At 50.5% G+C, this 20,423-nt stretch overlaps 1 protein-coding gene across 6 annotated transcripts in view; it reads right to left on the reverse strand.

Moving 5' to 3' along the window:
• MYO9B (myosin IXB) overlaps window positions 1-13,821 on the reverse strand; it is a 37,329-nt gene extending 23,508 nt beyond the window's left edge. For 5 of the 6 annotated variants that reach the window (XM_082206944.1, XM_082206941.1, XM_082206943.1 and 2 more), the window contains exons 1-7: window positions 9,308-10,219; window positions 3,093-3,187; window positions 2,783-2,845; window positions 2,199-2,298; window positions 1,574-1,674; window positions 1,227-1,356; window positions 774-863 (exon numbers count right to left, since the gene is read on the reverse strand). In XM_082206944.1, the coding sequence (XP_082063070.1) occupies window positions 774-863; window positions 1,227-1,356; window positions 1,574-1,674; window positions 2,199-2,298; window positions 2,783-2,845; window positions 3,093-3,187; window positions 9,308-10,156 (1,428 nt within the window). In that variant the 5' untranslated portion in view covers window positions 10,157-10,219. Of the gene's footprint in view, window positions 1-773; window positions 864-1,226; window positions 1,357-1,573; window positions 1,675-2,198; window positions 2,299-2,782; window positions 2,846-3,092; window positions 3,188-9,307; window positions 10,220-13,797 lie in introns of those variants that run through there. The other variant, XM_082206942.1, reaches the window with a different exon arrangement.
• Between the last annotated feature and the right edge of the window lie 6,602 nt (window positions 13,822-20,423).

Consider the following 20,423-nt stretch of genomic DNA (forward strand, 5'->3'; position numbering starts at 1 on the left):
TGTTCTTTCCTTGTACATCAATAGACCTCAGAGCAGTACACAGTATAAAAATACCCACAGCATACGAGTCCACCAAGATCAGTGTTGTCTACACTAACTGGCAGCCGCTCTGGCTTCAAGCAGGGCATCGTTCCCCAGACTGAACCCAGGCCTTCTCAGCTCTGTGAGGACCCCTGGAGGGTTAAGTCCAGTCAAATTTGACTTTGGGGTGCAGCGCTCATCTCTGCTTTCAGGCTGAGGAAGCCGACATTTGACCACAGACAGCTTTTCCAGGTCATGTGGCCAGCATGACTAGACTGCTTCAAGCGCAACGGGACACCGTGACGAGTGCCAGAGCGCATGGAAACGCCATTTACCTTCCTGCGGCAGCAGTACCTGTTTACTCGCACTGGCGTGCTTTCGAACTGCTAGGTTGGCAGGAGCTGGGACAAAGCAACAGGAGCTCACCCTGTCACAGGGATTTGAACTCCGACCTTCCGACTGGCAAGCCTAAGAGGCTCCGTGGTTTAGACCCCAGCGCCACCCACGTCCCATCTGCTGTAGCTGTATCTCTGTGACTCCTGCTGTTATGACACTTCTCTCCTTTTTTTTTTTAGTTGTTTTCTTTCAAATCATGAGAACCGTCCTAAGGCAGCTTATGAAAACCTCGAAATAAAGAAGCCCATCAGCTCAGCTCACCCTGTGATCCAACCTACTCCTAAAAAAAAAAATGTTGCCTTTCTCTGTGCTCTATCAGTAACACTCGTTGGCCAGCTCTTAGCACACCATCTCACCTCGCTGAGGCTGTAGGGCAGGATCAGCTTGTCGTTCACCGTCACCGTTTTTCTTTTCGTTAATACTTCCACCAAGATTTCACGTTTCACCTGGGAGAGTGGGGAGGGCGGGAGCAAGATCAGGAATGCTTGACCTGACGGAGCCAGCCTGCAGTGGCTTTGCTACCCCTTGGCCCAGAGTGTCCCCCAGGGACCTTCTCCTTCAGTCCATGATATACATCCATTAGATATATGGGAGTTCGGCATCTGGAGGCCACATATATCCCCCCCCCCCAAGATAAACCACCACCACTCCTGGATCACTCCGTGGCCCTCCAGAAAAGAAGAACGAGAGAACTAAATGTTTGGGAAGAATAATAAGTAAAATGTCGGGTGTCACTGTCCCCTCCATACCGCCCCCCCCCCCGGCAATCAATTGGCAGATTTTCTGAATGAGGGGGGGGGGTCTGGAACCTTCAGGAGCTGGGAGAGAATGTCCAGCACTTCGGGGGGTCCGACCTCCAGGCCCTCGTCCCGACCTGCCGCCCGCTTCTTGTAGGTGACGTTCCCCAGGTACAGAATAGCAGACAGGACTGAAAAAATCCTGGAGAAAGAAAAAGACAGAAAGCAGAGTTAAAAAATAAAACTGGCTGCAACTTTCTAAATATCGGGGTAGACTTGTCTAAACAAAAATGTTTTGAGCATGGAAGGCTTCCCTTTGGGGTGTCTAGTTATCCACGGTGAGAACTGACACCCTGTGAGCCAGCCTGACCCCCCCCCCCCCCCGTTGCAGGGCTCTCCCCATGTTCTTATGTACTTACTGCTTTTTGGTCGCCGGAAGGAAGCCGACCATCTCCATGGCTTGCTTTAGCCGCTCAAAGTCGTGCTTGAGGTCTTCCCCATCTTCAATTTTCAAGTTATGCTGCAAGAAGGAAAAAGTAAATGAACGACTAAATCTCAGCAGAGAAACAAAACCGTGGTCTCCCTCAAAAGATGGTGCATGTTCCTTCCCTGGAGGTTTTTAAGCAGAGGCTGCGGAGGCTTCAGCTGAGATTCCTGCCTTGCAGGGGACTGGACTAGAGGAGGTCCCACCCAACTTTACGATTCTATGATATGTGTGTGTTAGTATTAAATATCATGAATAAAACAAGGATAACTTTTTTTATTAAAAAAAGAAGAGGGAGGCATGCGGTGCTCCAGAGTGGGGTGTCCAGCTGGCTGCATCAGGCCTGGCCCGGCTAGGAAGCCCTCCTCAAGACACGCGACCTCTGGCCTTCGGGGGCTGAGCAAGGCGATCCCTGCCAAACACTTGAGGGGGAACAAAGGAGGCCTGTTTGGGGTGTCGTCGTCCCCCCCCCCGCCACTACCTCTGGAGCCTGGGGCAGACACAAAAGCGCCTTTGCCATCTGTCCCAGCCAGGCTCACATAAGGAGGGCCTTTGTGTACCTGGTTGAGGTAGAAATAGTCTTCGGGTTGCTTGAGGTGGAATTCCTGACGCTCCTCCTCACCGACGCCCAGCAGCAAATAGTAGAACACATGGTAGTTCCTTCGGGAAGGAGAACAAACACACACACACACACACACACGTCTGTTAACAGAAGCCGCTTGGCTCACTCTTTTCATCGCTTGCGCACCTGAAGTGGATCCAGACTGTCTGTAGAAGATGGTCAACGGACCCCCTGGACAGGTGTGGGCCTCTGCAGATTTGGGAAGTTACCTGCCCGTTCCTGTTTACACCCCTGAGTCACAACAAGCTACACAGTGCATTAGGCTTCAAGGCAGTGTCTGGCTGTTGAGATTTAATCCCAGGTCCCAGGGATTTTGCACGTCTTAATAGATTTCTGGCTTCTAAATTATTTGAGCCCTCCCTCGTTCATCCACCCTTATCTCTCCTCGGTTCCTACTCTGGGTGCATCATCATCATCATCATCATCATCATCATCATCATAATTTATTAGCCACGACTTTCCCTTTTCCAAAGTGTAAAATTCACCACGTATTTCAAGTTAAACCACAGACTTTCTCCTCACCTTTCGTTCTTTTCCCGGGACACCAAGCGAGATTTTTCGAGCAGGTACTTTTCAACCACAGCCCTGGAATCCACCAAGAGAGAAAAAGAGTGAATGGGGGTAAAAGAAAGACCAGCTGCCCCCCCCCCCCCGCAACAAGGTTCTATGGTGCTAGAATCCGTGGAGCCAGGCAGGCCATTTTCCTTATGAACGACAAGGCGGGGAGAAGAGAGGGGTTCTCACTTCCAGCCATATTCTGCTGGGGGAGGACAACTGCTTTGTGAAACAGCGAGGACAACCCCCCCCCCAAGAGCCTGGAAGCTGCACTCACCCCCGGACAATGCCGTTCTCCAAATAGTTGACCTGGATGAATTTCCCAAACCGGCTGGAATTGTTGTTGTGGGCCGTCTTTGCGTTTCCAAAGGCCTGCAGTGAAGTGAAAGAATGAGGCAAATGTCCGCAGCAAAGTTCAGAAATGACTGACAGTAGCATTGGTCAGTTAAGTATTTTTACTTATTTACTTGATGGGGGGCAGCTCCCCCTCCCCCCTCAGCTACACTGATGGGCAGTAGCTCTCGGGGTTTCTTGGACTGCTGACAATCCCAGTCCTAAATGGATCGCTGGGACATTCAGCGAGGAAAGCCTGCGCCCTATCACTGAGCTGTGGCCCTTGCCCTAAAAATAATGTACGATTCTAGTCCTCACGGTCTACAAACCATGGTCTATGCTTATAAAGAGCTGAATTGTTCCTCTTCTCTACTCAAATAACTAAAGGCAGCCAGGATTAAACCAGAGATTTTCCGTACTCAGCAGGTGCTCGGCTCTGCTGTTGACACTCGGATAGAGTAACAAAGCTCTCTCTCTCTCTCTCACACACACACACACACACACAGCTCAAAGTGCTGGCAGCACATCACCGAGTCTTATTTAAATCCAGAAAACCGCACTATATAAATTTATTGTGCTTGTAAAACAAAGTTCAGCACCAGTCCTCCTTTGGACCCCATCAGTGAGGCCGAGAGGGAAGTCTTGTCGTCTGGCAGCCCGTGCCCCCTGCCCAGGTTTGCAAGCCGTGGAGGTGACAGTTTGACTTCACCCCCAGGTTCACTTTGTTGTCTCTCAAGACAGATGGATGCCAGAAACGAGGCACGGAGGCTGGACCAAACAGCTTTCTCACCTACTCCCCTCCTGCAAACACACTCCTGCGTTGTGGCAGGCAGCTGGCTGCAACACCCCCAACATTTAGCATCGAGCTCACAGGCCTGGGCGGAAACCAATCCTAAACTGGGGCTGACTCATTTATCCTAGAGTCTCAGAGCCAACACAACACCCTTGTGACATCAGAAGAATAAGCGAGGCTCTTTCTTTTTTTGAAAAGAGGAAGTCAGGGCCTTCCCTCACCCTCCTCTCTCAGAAAACCTCTTGACTTGATGACCTCCTCCCCATCAGCTGCAACCCCCTGGGCTGAACCCAGGAGGAAAGTGAGAAACGGAGGGGAGAGAAGGTGAAGGGACAAAAACCACCCCAAAGAAAGACCCCAAAGAGGTGGCTTTCAGAACAATTCGACTCCGAAAGGTTGCAGGAGGGAAGGGAGGGCTTTGGTTAAGAGGGCTCCTGCCACCACTGCCTCCTGTGGGAGGGAGTTCCGCAGTCTAACCCTGCATTTTCTTTTGTCTGTCCTGAACCTTCCAACATTCAGCTTCACTTCATGAATTCTAGCGTTATGAGGGAGGGAGAAGAACGCGCTTTCTCCAAGCCATTCAGAATGTTATAAACTGAACAGTCACCTCTCACTCGCCTTTCCTCTTTACTACAAGGACCCGGATGCTGCAATCTTTCCTCACAGCCGGATGTCTGTTGGCTGGATGACTAAAGAAGGCTTTAGGTCAGGGGTGAGGAAGGTCTGTGGTCCTCCAGATGTTACCAGATGCCATCATCATCACCACCACCACCACCATCCAAGACCTTTGACCCTACTGGCTTCAAGGACTGCTGAGAGCTCAATCCCCAACTCCCTCCCTGCACTTTAGGTTACATTCCTAGATTTACGCAGGCTCCATTTTGTTGCAAACCGACAGGTTTTTCGTTGTTCCAACAGGATGCATTGAGGTCATTTGGAGAAACACCATGAATTTTGAACTGGGAAGCCTGGGTTTAAAAGCTCAATCTGCCCTGACCGATCTCCTAATTTCCTTTCCTCTCCGCCCCGTTTTACAATTACCCATGTAAGCCGCCTATGGTTTTCTGAAAGGAACCCAAGAGTGCGATGACCTCATCTGTGTGGTATTTAGCCCAACTACAGAGCAAATTCTCCAAAGCTGATTAAAAAAAATAAAAAATAAACCCAAGCTGGGCCATATAAAGTCCCCAAACCATGGCCGTGGCAGTGAAATGTGGCTATTTTTGAGAAAGGGTACCCACCTATTCTTACAGCCTCTCAGAGAAAACCCCCCACCCCCACCAAAACCCAAAGTAAGTTGCTAGATTAAGAGAACGAAAAATAAACACTCTCCAACATGCTACCCGCAGTGTCAGGACTCTCTTCCCGGGCCCCCAGCCCCCATTTCATTGGGCTTGATCCCCTGGCGAGTCCTGTGGCATGGAAGAAGTCATCCCTGAAGCCATGGAAGCCAAGGGCTTGAGATGAGTCTGGCTCAACGCAGAACTCTCTTCCCCGTGCCAGAAGGCAGGCATGACTCTGAAAGCACCGGAGCAAGAGCCCTTTCTTGGAAACTTCCAAGAAATGAATTTCTGGAGGCGGACGTGTGTGTGTGTGTGGGGGGGTGTTTCTTCCCAACTACTGCACAAGAACCTCCGCTTCCCAAACAGCCACACAGGCATTCTGGGAGGAGTCCTCGCATTTCCTCATGGTATTTCAGAGCCCCTGAATCCCCTTAGTACCATCTGCCGCACCCTCCCAAAGGCACCCCTGATGCCCATGCTCTGGTGCCACTGCTGGGGGCAGAAATGCTACCAGTTGCAGAAAGCCACAGGAGGGGAGAGGGCTCTTGCGCGCACGTCCCCCTAACTGGTGGGCTTCCCAGAAGAGCCGTCCAGTCGGGGGCTGGACTAGACGGTCCGCTGGCCTCAGCCCCCAGGCTCTTCTTCACTTTCCCTCAAATGGAGCCTGAAGGCCTTCCCTTCCCCTCTCCCCCTCCGAAAGTCTGAATGAGTGAGCAGCAACCAATGCCCTGCCATCAGCTGATCCCGAAGGGGCTCCCCGCAGCGACCTCCTTCCTGTTTTGGCCGACAGACCACAAGTGGAAGAAGCTCAAAGAGGTAGCCAAGCCTCAGAGATCTTCACTTCTGCTTTCTGGCGGAGGTGGGGAGGGGAGGGGGAAGGGCAGGAGCTCTGAAGCATCCTGCCCAAGTCACTTTAGGAATGGAAGCAAGGTTTCTTTGGGGGGGCGGGGGGGGCAGTGCCTGTCTCTGTTTGCCAGCTGAGGTGGAGCCTCCTTACCTGGGCTTAAGAAATCAGAGGGGCTAAGAGAGCGGAGCTTATTTAGGTGTCAGAGCAAAATCGCACGCCTTGCTGAGAAACTCACTAGAGCAGCCTTTCTGCATGTTGCTGGACTACAACTCCCATCATCCTTGACCGCTGATTCTGCTAGCTAGGGATGGTGGGAGCTACAGCAGAGGACGGGGGGAGCACCCGTGGCCCCTCCAGATGCTACTCCCATCCTCCTCCACCGACGACTGGGCCATGCTGGCTGCTGGGTTTGATGATGCTTGGGAGCAGGAGGGTATCTGGGGGGCCACAAATGTTTCCCCAGCCCCAAGTTCAAAGCTCTGGGGCTCAGTTCCCGCTTGTGGGTTTCCTGCAGGCGTCTGGCTGGCCACCGTAAGGACAAGGATGCTGCCCTTTGGCGTGACCCTGCGGGCTCTTCTGTTCTGGTGATCTCAAGGAAGCAACCCCAGACCTGGGTGCTCCACAGTACAAATAAAATATTCGGATAAAAATGCAGAGACATTTGGACATAAGGGGCGAGGACAGCAAGAAGCCTGAGCCAGCTGGCTTGAAAGCTCAGCAGTGGCTGTGTCCCGTCCCCCCACTTGTTATTTTCTGCTTTTAACAGTATTTATTTTATTATGTTTCTGGAACCCCGCCCAGATTAAAGGCTCTGAATGCAAATAATAAATAGAGCTACTGGTCTGCAGCACAGGAAAAGGATTATTATGCTTATTCTGAGGAACGCAAGAAACTGTCTCATCCCAGTTCAGACTAATCCTTTGTTTAGCCAAAGGTGGTCTGCGCTCTCCAGGGGTCGTTCCTTCCTACCAGGAGATAACGGGAAGAACCAGGGACAGTCTGCCTGCAAAGCGGCTGCTCTGCTACTGAGCGACTGGCTCCCTTCTCCAGTGGTCCTTAACACCTTGAAACCTGAGCTGCAACCGGAAGAAAGTCTCTCAGATGCTCCTCCCATGTATAGGAGGAATAGAGTGCTTTCCCTGCGTGCTCCTGAGCTGAGCAGATGCCTTCTCTTCCCATTTTTAAGCACCTGCTGGGAATTTGTCTGTTACTTCAGACAACTAGGAATACACATTTCCACAACAGCTGGCTCATTTTTTTTACATACGGTTTTATGTACTACTATTGTAAACTGCTCTGGGGTGTACAGGACGTTATGGGGGGGGGAGACCTCTGGTGGGGGACATTTCATGCTCCTTCTGGGGGTAGTTTGTCCACCTTTGCTCCCCACCCTGCACTCAGCTGTCAGCATGCAGTAACGGCCACACTCTGGGAGCGGCTTCAACTGGCTGGCTAAGCCAGGCGAGGGCTGTTGGTGGGTCTCAAACCCTCAGGGGATTCCCTTGCATGTGAAGACAGGCTCCAGAGGACGGAGTGGGCGAGAGCAAGAGGGGCCCCAATGGTAAATAAGGGGGTTTCTGCCCCTGTTGTAGAGGGAAGTGAGGGGCAGGTGGGGCTTGCCCACCTGGGAGAAGGGAAACTCCCACCCTAAATCTCCTCTACCTTGTGGGAGATCTTGGGAAGAAGAAAAGACTCAGGAGGAAACCTCCCTCAAATCTGGAGTCCCTGAGGCATGTGGAGGGCGCCTGGTGTGCTGAAGTGGTGAAACGGCGCAGGCTGGTGTTGGGAGCCCCCTGGAACTCTGCAAGGACCCAGGAGTGACGGAAGCTGCTCACCTGAGTTGCAGCCAGCCTATTTGAGGAAGAGGGTTCTTTGCTCTCCGAGGATTAGGAAACAGAAGCAAGCATGTGACAGAAAAAGAGCAGTTGGGGGGGGTGAGAAAGAAAGGCCTATGCAAAGCAGAGTGCAGAAAGGCTGGGTCTTGGTGGAGACTTTGGCTGCCTCTCGCTCTGATTAAGTGAAGCCAAGCCGTGAGGTCAGCTTCAGCTCAGGACTAGAAAAGAAAACGGCAGCCAACATCCAATGACCCCCCCTCCCCTGCTCCTGTTTCTTAATCTCTGTTTGTGAAAGACAGCATGGGTCAAATATGAGTAAATAAGGAGAGGTCTTTGAAATCCGGGGGGAAATTTGGTGGGGGGGGGGGAGGAAGATGCTGCTAAGGAGAGGGTCAGGAGGAGAGGCCTGCACAGAGGAAAAGGCCCCCTCTTAATACTTCCTTCCTCAGAGCTGTCCAAAACCTCAATAGTGAGCGGCTTAAAAACCCACATCAGAACATCCGAGGAGCCTTGCAGCAGCTGAGTCCAGGCAAAGCGAGCCCATGTAGACCAGCCTCCCGTCCTCGCAAAGGGAAGACTGCAAGCAGGAGCTGGAGACAACAGAAGCACCTCTCCTCACTGGTGAATCAGAACACAGCCTTTGCAGCCGGTAGCCCTCGGCAGCCTGACGCATTTGTCAAACCCTCTTTCAAAGCCATCCAAGTTGGGCGTCATCATGACAGCCCGTGGGAGCAAATCCTACACTGGCTCCCCACTACGCTTCCAAGTGTTGGTGCCGACCTTGAAAGCCCTAAATGGCCTCAGCCCCGTATAGCCAAAGAAGCGTCTCCACCCCCATCGTTCAGCCCAGACACGGAGATCCAGCTCCAAGGGCCTTCTGGCAGTTCCCTCCCTGCGAGAGGTGAGGTTACAGGAAACCAGGCAGAGGATCTTCACAGTAGTGGTGTCTGCCTTTGTGCAACACCCTCCCGACAGATGTCAAGGAAATAAACCACTATCTGAGTTTTAGAAGACAGCTGAAGGCAGCTCTGTATGGGGAAGCTTTTAAATGTTTGATGTTTTACTGTGCTCAATTTGATTCATTTGTTGGAAGCCACCCAGAGTGGCTGGGGCAACCCCAGCAGAGGGGGGGCATATCAATAATTTTGTTGTTGTTGTTTAGCCAAGCACTGGGTAAAGATGTACTGTACTTTCTTATGCCTGCCCTGAATCTCCCGTAAGGACCTAAGAAGATGCAGAGCGAGCCCATCCGGACCAGCCACCCATCCTGTCCCCCAGGGGCCTGAGCTCCACAGAAGCAGTCCTCCCCACTGGAGACCCCCAGAGACCGAACCCATCCTTCCCGGCTACAAAAGGGACTTGACAGCAGAGAGAGAGAGGGTTTTACGGGTTGCTTTTCACCTCCAGCACCGGCCCAGCGCCCAGAATGGTCCTCTCCACCCCGCTGGCGTAGCCCTTCTGGCTGAGGGCGGTGAGGCAGTGGATCAGGAAGTTGGTGCTCTGGGTCTTGCCGGAGCCGCTCTCCCCGGAGATGACGATGCACTGGTTGACGTGCTTCTTCAGCATGGTGTGGTAGGCCACGTCGGCGATGGCGAAGATGTGGGGCTCCAGCTTTCCCAGCGTGTGGCTCTCGTACATCTGGACGTACTTGGGGTTGTAGATGGGCAGGAACTTGAAGGGGTTGATGGCGATGAGGATGCTGCCGGCGTAGGTGTAGATCTTCTGCTTCAGGAAGCGCCGCTGGAGGTTCTCCAGCAGCGTGGCTTCCGTCAGGTTGGGCAGGTTGCACAGGTCATTGACGTCCTCCTGCAGCCAGGGGAGGAAGCCTCGCTCGACCAGCCGCCGCGCCTCCTCCCGCCCCTCGTCCTCCCCGGAGGCCAGCTGCAGGTGGACGTACTTGATGCTGCCGTCTGTGTTCCTCTCCTGCAGCAGGAAGTAGTAGCCGTCCTGCCGGGGGTGCTCGTCCTGCGCCCGCCGGGGCCACAGCAGGACCCTGTGCACCGGGGAGTCGTTCCCGTCCAGCACCCACTCCTCCCCGCCCGACTCCTTCACCTCCACCAGCACGTAGTGCTTAGAGACGTCCAGGCTCAGGGAGCCGATAACATCCCGGATGACGTCGGCGGTGGTGGCGTCTTTGGTTGCCGTCACGCGGCAGCAGGAGGCGCTTTCGGCCGAGAGCTGGGGGTAAATATGAAGAGTGTAGGCCGCCTTCTCGGGGCAAGCTGCACCGCCGGCATCTTTCGCATTCATCCTGCCTCGGCATACCGCCCTGGGCTCGGCTGCGGGGCTGGGTATCTGGAAGGAGAAGGAAGGAGAGAGGCGGGTCAGGGGAGGAGCCCAAAGCGGAGGCGCTGGGCAATGGACCTGGGAGACCGAGGTTCGAATCCCCACTCGGCCGTGAAGCTCAATGGGTGACTTTGGGCCAGTCACTCTCTCCCAGCCTAACCGACCTCACTGGCAGCGTTAGAAACTCAGGATATATAAGCAGGACACACAACGGCTCCTTAAACCGAGTTTGCAGTCGCCAAAATGGAATGTCTAGTTGCCATTTTGGGGCAAGACAGCTCATTTTTTCAAATGATGGACTGACTGGGACTGAGTGAACATCTGGCTAGTTCAGAGGACAACCTTGGGCTAGGTGAAGAACTTTGAAAGATGGCGGAGATGTCAGGCGCCATCCTTGGTCTGACTTGAAACAAGGCAGCTTTCTGTGTTCCTATGAACAGCAGCAAAGCGTCTGCAGAGACGAGGTGACCAATGTAGCTGGGAGTCAGCAGCGTCTGGAAGGGGGCCAGGGCCATTGCTCCTGGGGCAGAGATGACACGCACCCTCACAGCGGGAAGATTCAGTTTGCACTGTGTGCTACAAGCTGCTCCGAGTCTCTGCGGCAAAGCCTGGGCAAAACAGACCCAAAATCAAACTCCCCAATACACAAAGCTGCTTTGGATGGGGAAGATTCAGGAGAAATGGCAAAGGGACACATATGACTTTGTTTTTTTAAGCTCCTTGAAGACACCAGCATTGCTCCAGGTCTAGGCAAGCCCAAAGTATCATCACCTTGGATTTCTGATGTCCCAAGGGACATGGTACAATGTGGGGGATCTTTCCCACCTCAGGGGAAATTTCTACAACACATTTTTCAGTGGAAAATTTTCTCCTAACATCAGCTAGCGACATTGTAAGATGCCAAACCGGGCAGCTGGAATGAACACGGCAGTAATCAAATCTGCAAATCAGAAGCTGCAATTAGCTACTTTCACGTGATTAGTCCGAAGTGGTACATACATTCACAGTCAAGGATGGTAACAATTTCGAGTGCCTTCACTTTTTTCCTTAAAATCTGCTGTAAGGAATGTTATTACCATATCTTGAAACATTTGCAAGCATTTCATTACAAAGTACTTTCCAATGGTTGTATCAAACCAAGTTCTACTCAAGAGTAGACCTCCAGTGATACAGATGGAACTGAGTTTGTAATGTCCTATAACTTCACTGGGTCTACTCGTTTGATACAACCCTAAAAAAAGCTCCCAGTTTGTTTAGAACAGGGAGGCAGAGAAGCACGAGGCGACAGCAGCCACAGCCGTCCAACTGACAGGCCAGTCTCAGCCTCGGTGCACAGGCGCAGAGGGACTCCAAAATGCAGCCACCTGTGCAAATGGACACTGACATTTTTTAAAAGAGCCCTATGCACACAGAATTAACTTCAGTTCTCGATGGGAGGAGCCACACCTTAAGACAACTTGTAAAAACAGCCCAACACCGAGCTGCGAGAGAAGGTGAAACCTCAACGCCCAAGCAGGTGGGCAGGGTGAAGGAAAGCAGCCGGGCCGAATCGCCAGGGTCAAGCTGAAAGGGGAGTTGGACGGCCCTTTGCATTCCCCTTCCAATTCTACAACTCTGTGATCCTGCTATTCTCCAGAACATTGACTCGCAGAGCTAGTCGCCAGGGTCGGTTTCATACATTTTTGTGCCTGGAGCAGAAGAGGAGAGAGGAGATGGGTGTCCCCTTTCCCCAAGCGTACCCTCCTCTGACCAAGTTATTTTGGCGTCTGAAACAAGAACACCTCACCATCACCTGTCCTGGGGAGCAAAATGACAGCATTGTGTTAAAAACTTAAGAGAACAGCTTGCGATTCCCAAAAACTGACATTCAGAGGCACCATCATCGCTTACAGCCTTTGATGGTATATTTGTCTCGATTTTGAGCCATGTAAATTGGAGATCATTACTAACACCTTGTGGGAACAAATTCCGCTGTGCCTATGTGAATAAGGACTTCCTTTCGTCTGCCCTGAACCTTCCAACATTTGGTCCCAAATTCCAGTGTGACAACGGGAGAAGACCTCTCCCTATCTGCTTTCTCCACGCCACAGATATACAGCTTTTAGCATGCCCTCCTTGCTAATACAGCAATAACAAACCATTTACAGCCTTTTTGTGACACCGAAAGTCAGCTGTCAGCTGCCCATCACGTTGTGCTCAATGGGAGAGGCAGCCGCCTGGCAAGGTCTGGGTTCATCTGTCACACCAGCCACACTCAGTTGACACGACCACAACCGGCCCCATCATCTTATCACCAAGGAGCACTTGCCCTCCAGGATCTTCTGAGCCACAGGAGGAAACAAGCAGCTCGATAACCCCCAGGGTTTTAGCAGGCAGCAGTGCCATTCCAAAGATGCTCTCCAAAAAGCGAGTCCTAAGCCTGAAAAACAGCCAGGCATCGTCAAAGCAGCACAAAAGAAGGCAGGAAGAGCCATTTTGCTCTCATTTGTTCTCCCCAAAGGAGACAAGAGGATAAAATGCATTGTCGTTAGGCCCAATTAAAAGGTCACAAAGAGCCCAGGAACGTGTGCAGGGCTCTGCCGTGTTTTATGCAAGGTAAGGTTACCCCCGGCTAATAGCCGCACTGGAGATAGTTGCAGGCAGTAGGCCCCTGAATTCTGGTCACTGGGTCCCACAAGTGGGGAGAGTTGTTCTTGAGCTCCCGTGCCTCTGCCCCCTTTTTCCAATGGGTAGGGAAGTGGCGTTTCTCCTTCCCTCCCATAGGAAATACAAAACAAAATGGGCAGCCTTGTGGTTGCAAATCCTGGAAGGCAGTGGGACGGTTTACCTGAGCCTCAGGAAGATGGCAGGAAAGGGGGCCGCAAAGAGGAAGGGGTGAACGGCTGCCTCCCCATTGGCAGAAGTGAGGCAGGGAACCCACCCCAAGGCCGTCTCTGTGACCCGTCGATTTAGCCAAAGCAGGCACCCCGTGCTGCCGGAAAGGAGAGGCCAGGAACAGACCCGGCTTTGTCTCTTGCTGCCCGTGGGCTCTGGCGGGACAAACCGGCTGCAACGTGACCGCTTAGGAAACACGCCTACTTAGGGGAGAAGTCAAGGGTCAGGCAAATTCTCCTCCCCAGGCATGTCTTGAGTTCTTACCAGAGTGGAGGAGGCCGCCCCGCTCTCAAGGCAGATGAGGACCCGGAGAGCTCCCTCCTTCCTTCCTCCCAGGCATGACACATAGGAAACTCAACTTACTTCTCCTTCAGCTAAGCCACGGAGGGGAAGCTGTGGAATCGCTTTCCTCTGGAGGTTTTCAGAAGGCTCTGGTGCCAGCGTATGCCCTTTCCTGGGCACTGAGAACTACAGCTTCTTCCAATTTGGAGCAATGGTCTGTTTGCCAAGGGAGGGCCGCTGGATTAAGAGGAGGGAGCTGCTATTTGGGCTAGAGCCGAAGCAGCAGAGAAAAGGGAAGCAAATTTCTGGCTTCGTAGAAAGTAATTTGCCGGAGCCTTTTGCAGACAGAAATTCTGAGGCTGTTTCTCAAGGCCCAAGGCTTCCCAGCACAACCTGACAGAAAGCACCTCGGCGTCAAAGGATTCGCAAAGCGCACAGAGAACTCTTACCTTGTGCATATCACAGCCTCTGGAAAACACAGCAGAGTGTCTGTCCCCGTCCCATCCCGCCAATCTGTCCGAGGCAGCGGTTTAGTCTACATAAACCCGTAATTTTGAGCTGCATGTTTAACCAATGAATCATGCCAAGGCTAAAAAGGGAAAGCTACCATTATAGCAAAACTGGGCAGCCGGGGGGTGGGTGGGGGAATAAAAGGCACATTTCTGTAAGTGAACCACTTTGGCTCAATAAGTTCTTCCCTGCTAAACTGGGATTTATTGCCGCCCCCTCTGGAGGAGGCAGAATCGTCACAGAAGCAACAGCCTCAAATAACTCATTCAAAAAAAAAACCCCTCCATCGACCCACACACTTTATTTACAAATATGGGCCTTTCTGTCCCTGCCGACAGAGATGGGAGATTTCTGAAGGCCCTGAGTTGTGAAGGGCAGAGATCCCAAAACTATGGCAAAAGGAAACAGAAAACTCCTTCAGACTGCTGAAAACATTACAGGTCCACTATAGAGGAACTCCAGAAGCTGCTCTGTACCAGATCAGACCATTCGCTCCACCCAGCTCAGTATAGTCTACACTGACTGGCAGCAAAATCTCTCCTGGATTTCGGACAGGAGACCACTCCCACCCCTACTTGGGGTTCCTGCAGACTGAACTTGGGACCTGTCTGTCTGTCTGTCCACCCCTGAGCAACTTACTTGATTTTTATGAGAAGGGCAGTAAGATTCTAGTCCTCATGATTATGACTGAAGGACTGGTTTAAACAGGCAGCTGCTGCACAGAGTCAGACCACTGTCTACACTGACAGGCAGCAGCCCCACCTGGAGATGCCTGGGACTGAACATGGTGCCTTCGAAGGCAAAGCAGCTATCCTACCACCCAGCGACGACCCTTGAGCATCTTGTTTGCCTTCCTCTGCCCACCTTCCAGCTTGCCAATGTCCTTCTTAAATTGTGATGCCCGGAACTGGACACAGGATTCCAGGTGTGGCCTGACCAGGGCAGAACAGAGTGGGACTATGACTTCCCTTGATTTGGACACTAGACTTCTGTGGATGCAGCCTAGAATAGCATTCGCCTTTTTTGCTGCTGCATCACACTGTGGACTCGTGTTAAGCTTGTGGTCCACTAAGACCCCTAGATCCTTTTCCCATGTCCTGCTAGTGAGCCAGGTATCTCTTATATCTGTGCATCTGGTTCTTCCTGCCGAAGTGCAGACCCTGACATTTGTCCCTATGGAAATTCATTTTGTTTGGGTCCAGTTCTCCAATCTGTTGAGGTCACTTTGAATTCTGAGTCTGTCTTCTGCGGTGTTGGCTACCCCTCCCAGTTTGGTGTCATCTGCAAATCTGATGAGCATCCCAATTCCTTCATCCAAGTCGTTTATAAAGATGTTGAACAATAGGCCCAGGACAGAACCCAACAGCACCCACTTGTTACTTTTATCCAGGATGATGAGGAACCATTAATGTGTACTCTTTGGGTTCAGTCGGTCACCCAGCTACAAATCCACCTAAGAGTTACTTCATTCAACCCACATTTTACCAGCCTCCTCACAAGAATATCATGGGGGACTCAGTCAAAAACTTGACTGATATCAAAATACACTCTATTCGCAGCATTCCCCTGATCCACCAAGCTTGTAACTCCATCCTAAAAAGAAATGAGGTTTGTCTGACATGACTTATTTTTGAGAAACCCATGTTGGGTCTTAGAAATCATGGCATCCTTTTCTAGGTGCTCACAAACCGACTGTTGAATTTTCTGTTCTGGAACCTTTCCTGGTAGCGATGTCAAGCTCACCGGTCGGTAGTTACCTGGGTCTTCTTTCCCCTTTCTGAAGATGGGAACCACATTTGCCCACCTCCGGTCTGTAGGGACCTCACCTGTCCTCAAAGAATTCCCCAAGATCATAGACAAAGGCTCTGAGATTACATCCGCACACTCCTTCAGCACCCTTGGGTGCAGCTCATCAGGCCCTGGAGATGTGAATTCACTTAAAGCAGCTAGGTGTTCCCATTCCACCTCTTTTCCTACACTGACAAATTAATGCAAAGTTTTGCTTTTTCAAAAGCAGCTTTGGCGGACTCACACTATTGTAAGATAGCACCTCTCTCTCTCACACACAGAGAGATCACAACCATTAGGCCTGGGCCTAAAATATTTAAGGAGCTTCCCTTTGAAAGGCAACAGGACCACCTTTGTCTGAGTGCTGTATTGTGTTACAGCAGCTCCGCTAAAGTCCAGAGCTTCCATGCTCCATTTCACTACCAAAAAGGCTTTTGAGAGCGTTAAGAAACAGAACTAAGCACACACACACACAAGAGGAGGACTTTGTAGACATGAATGGATTTTTTTTGTTTTGTTGGAAAAAACAAACACAGACCCAAACAACAACAGCAAGGGAGGATTTGCTAATCCCTGTGCAAACATTGGGCAGTTCAGTGCCAAGGGCACAGGACTGTGCGTAGTTGCAGCACAGTGTTTTACAGACTGCAACTGCTTCACTGATTATCTGTTAATTATTCTATAGAATTTATGCTGTAGTTGCGATGTTCTATTGTGCTCTCTCATGCTATTGCTATTTATTGATTGTGAGCCGCTTTGGAGTCCATTGGAATGGAAAGCGGCATAGAAATATAGGAAATCAAATAAAAAGCACACACAGCCATGGGAATCCTACACTGATCATGTCTGCATAGGCTGTGTATAGGAAGGCTGCTGAGTGAACCGATGGTTGCAAGTTTTTCCCAGCTGCAGACTCAAAGACTAGGTGGTGGTGTCAGTTTCTAAATACCTCATCACAGGTCTTAGTCAGAACAAAGAGAAAGAAACACATAGCTTTTTTAAAACCTAGAGCCTTGAATATGAATGCTCGAGATCAGCCATTGAGGGGCTGCTCCCACCGCCCCGTATGTGATTTGAACCCAGGGCCTGCAGCCAAGATTGCTGCCCCGCTCAATACTTCCACAGCGGGAGTGAAGCCCCAGAACTTCCCTGGCAAGCTGAGGCCTCAAGTCCTGGGGCAGGGTCGGAAATCAGATGTCTAGCGCTGAACTCTCAAAGAAAAGGTCCCCACAAGGATATTTAAGATCTGCCCGGGTTGGAGTCTCCTGACCCATGAAGTGCAATAAAAGGGTGGGTAACTGAGGGCTAGAAGCAAGCGACTCAAGCGGTTTATTCATACTCTGGATTATTCAAGCTAACATCGTCCATGAATCACTCTTTTCCACAAAAAAGTGCTGTCTGCTTGAAGTTTCAGCCACCAGATATGTGTGTCTTCTTTTTCATACACACTTCAGCAGACAGCGTGTAACCCTCTTTCAATTATTCAGGGAGACAAATGTTGAAGGTTGTGTGGCAGGTCTGAGAGAGGAGCCCAGAGGCCTGGCACTCTGCCCCTATCACACAGCCCAGACGCTTTGGGGTTTGGTTTGAGTGACACAGAAAACGGACTGAGTCAACCTCTGAAGGAGGGGGGGGGGGCAGGCGGGAGAGAAGAAATCTCTTTGTTTAGTCAGCTAGTCATCCTCCAGACACAGAGAGCAAAAGGCATGGCTCACTTTGGAAGAGAGAGGAAGTTATCAAGAACATCTGCAGCTGAAAAATGCAGAGGGGAAGCGGGGGGGGGGGGGGGCGGAGAGGGGAGAAGGCAGCCTAGGAGGCTCCCGCATCAAGGGGCCTCCTCCAAGTTTGGAAGAAAGAAAGTGGGGGCTCCCCCTGCCTTCCCCACCCCACGCAGGAACCAGCGCCTCTGAAGTCGGAGGTTAGGAAAGGTCTTGCAGCGAGAGGTTGAAAGCAAGAGAAACCATGCAGAAATTTTTTAAGACTTTTTTCCCCACAGCTGACAGCCACACACAGCCACCCAAGGTGTCTGCTTATCAAATTGAAAGCACGGTGTATTTAATCCGCATCCCATCACTTCCTCAAGCCAGTAGAGACAAGAGCTCTCTCCCTCTTGTTCTCCTGAACACCTTGGGGGAGAAGGGAGGGGTAGAGGTGGCAGCTGCAGGCTGGCGAGGGGGCAAGGGCGGAAAGCTCGCCAAAATCCCATTTTAAAAAATACAGTCAAGCATTAGAGGCCTCCTAACCAAATTTATTGGGCATTCCTCAATTCAAAAGGAAACAAAACCCTGCTCTCCCTCTCTGCACAGAACATCCATCAATGACGCTCTCCTTGTGTGTTGACACCCGCCTGGCCTCAGAAGACCTGCACCATCAATTGAAAGCGCACCCTGCCCCAAATTAGAATTCTGGAAACTGTCGTTTGCCCCTCACAAAACCACAATTCGCTAGATTCTAAGAGTGCCTCCATTGAGCCACACGAGTGTTGTGTGTCCCCCCCCCCCTTTCTCCTTGACGGGGAACTTTAAGAAGTGAAACCTCTTCAAAAACAGAGCATTCCAGAAGGCCTGGCTTGATATTTCTGGTATTTCTTGCCCTAACTTATCCCCTCCAGATTGGGGGGGGGGGCTGGTATGTGCAGAGGGGGTGTGAGGGGGGGGGAGAGAGAAATCTGTTGGTTACAAAGTTGAGGCAAGACGCAGAGGCTGCTGCCCAAACCACATAAGGGTGTGAGCGCTCTGCTCTGCCTCATGATATCATCTTCGGACGCGCACACAACCCAACCAGCCCTAAAAATCTCTGCTCTCTCGAGCGCCGCCGAGTAAATTTCAAACAGACACACACAGAAAGGGGGGGCAGCTAGGAGAGCAGTGGTGCCAACTGGCTGTTTCAAGTTCTTCCTGCCGGGGGGGGGGGAATAAACAAAATCAGACAGCACCACCAGCCCTTTCCTACCACTGTAGTAAATCCAGGCGCACTGAGGCGCTCCGAATGGGGCGGCCCGATTAGTAATGCATCCGCGAGGCAAAGTGATGCAAGATGGCAGAAACCGGGATCCGTGGCCCCAGGCTGCTGGCGGGAGAGCCCAGGCACCAACTCCCAGCCTTAATTGCAGGGAAGGGAGAAGAGTCACCCCAAGGGCCTGGCAGAAAGCGGCAGGAAACAGCCAAGATCTCCCAGGTTGTACACACCTGGGCCCAGCACCTGAAACAGAGGCAGCAGAAGGGCTCCAAAATGATGCCACAGCACAATGAACCAATTACCGTATTTTTTGCTCTATAAGACTCATTTTTCCCCTCCTAAAAAGTAAGGGGAAATGTGTGTGCGTCTTATGGAGCGAATGCAGGCTGCGCAGCTATCCCAGAAGCCAGAACAGTGAGAGGGATTGCTGCTTTCGCTGCACAGCAGTTTTGTTCTGGCTTCTGAGATTCAGAATATTTTATTTCTTGTTTTCCTCCTCCAGAAACTAGGTGCGCCTTGTGGTCTGGTGCGTCTTATAGAGCGAAAAATACGGTAAGTGGAGCAAAAGGTAAAGATGGTGTCACTCACACTCAGCCCTGATCCACATGGAGAAAAAAAGATATATAAAGGCAGCTCACAGGGTCCCTCTCTGGATAAGCAACCTCAAGACGGGGAGTCTTGAAAATAATAATAATAATAATAATAATAATAATAATAATAATAATAATAATATGAAATAAAGCATCAACTACCTGCAACCCCCCCTCCCGTGCTCCCAAAGCTCTCGGCTTTCAGGTAAATCCCTCACCTTGGGATCCAGGACTGACGAAAGAAATCACTGTATCACACACAGTATGTACTGAAATTATGGGATTCACTCTCCCAAGATGTTGCGATGGAGGACTCTAAAATAACAACAGGATCGTAGAGATGGAAGGGACCCCTGAGGGTCATCTAGCCCAACCCCCAGCAAGGCAGGAATGTTTTGCCCAATGTGGGGCTCCAAAATCACCTTGTTTTCTTACCTCTTTAATGTGATGATTTTATATTTCTCATTGTTGTAACACTATTTTCCATTGTTTTTAAATCTTTCATAGTATACTTAACGTATCATGACATGTTTTACGCTCTCTGTTTCCTTCCATATCTTCTCTACTGGTCACTGACCGAGAGAAAGCAATAAAAATATTCTACACACACAGTGCTTTTTTCTGGGGGGGGGGGCGTGTACCCCTAAACATTATGTGAATCTTTGTACTTTGTCTGTTTACTGTAGTTTCCCCCCCAATTTGAACTATAAAATGGTGATTTTCTGGAGTCAAAATGAGAATACCCCTAAGCATTTTTTAAAGAAAAAAAGCACTGTATATAATAATATAGCAAACTATAGTACAGTATAGTATAGCATGATATAATGCAATGTAATATATATTATATAAATACACACACATATGTTATACACACACACAAACATAGCATATCATACCATATATTATATTACATTGTATATATATGTACTGTATAACACACTGTATAACACAGTACATACATTATATATACACACATATATGCTACATATACACAAACGTATCATAGCATACCTTGTATGTACCGTATAACATAATGTATATATTAAATATACACACTCATATACATGTTATATACACACAAACATATTACACCATACCATATATTGTATTATATTATATATGTTTGTACCCTGTATCTATAACATAATATATATACACTATAAAATATATAATATACATTATATATACATATATAAACCAGGCTGTCCCCCCAAAAGCCCCTCCCTCGC

Source organism: Podarcis vaucheri (assembly GCF_965113315.1).
Source record: "Podarcis vaucheri genome assembly, chromosome: 18".
NCBI classification, from domain to species: Eukaryota; Metazoa; Chordata; class Lepidosauria; order Squamata; family Lacertidae; genus Podarcis; species Podarcis vaucheri.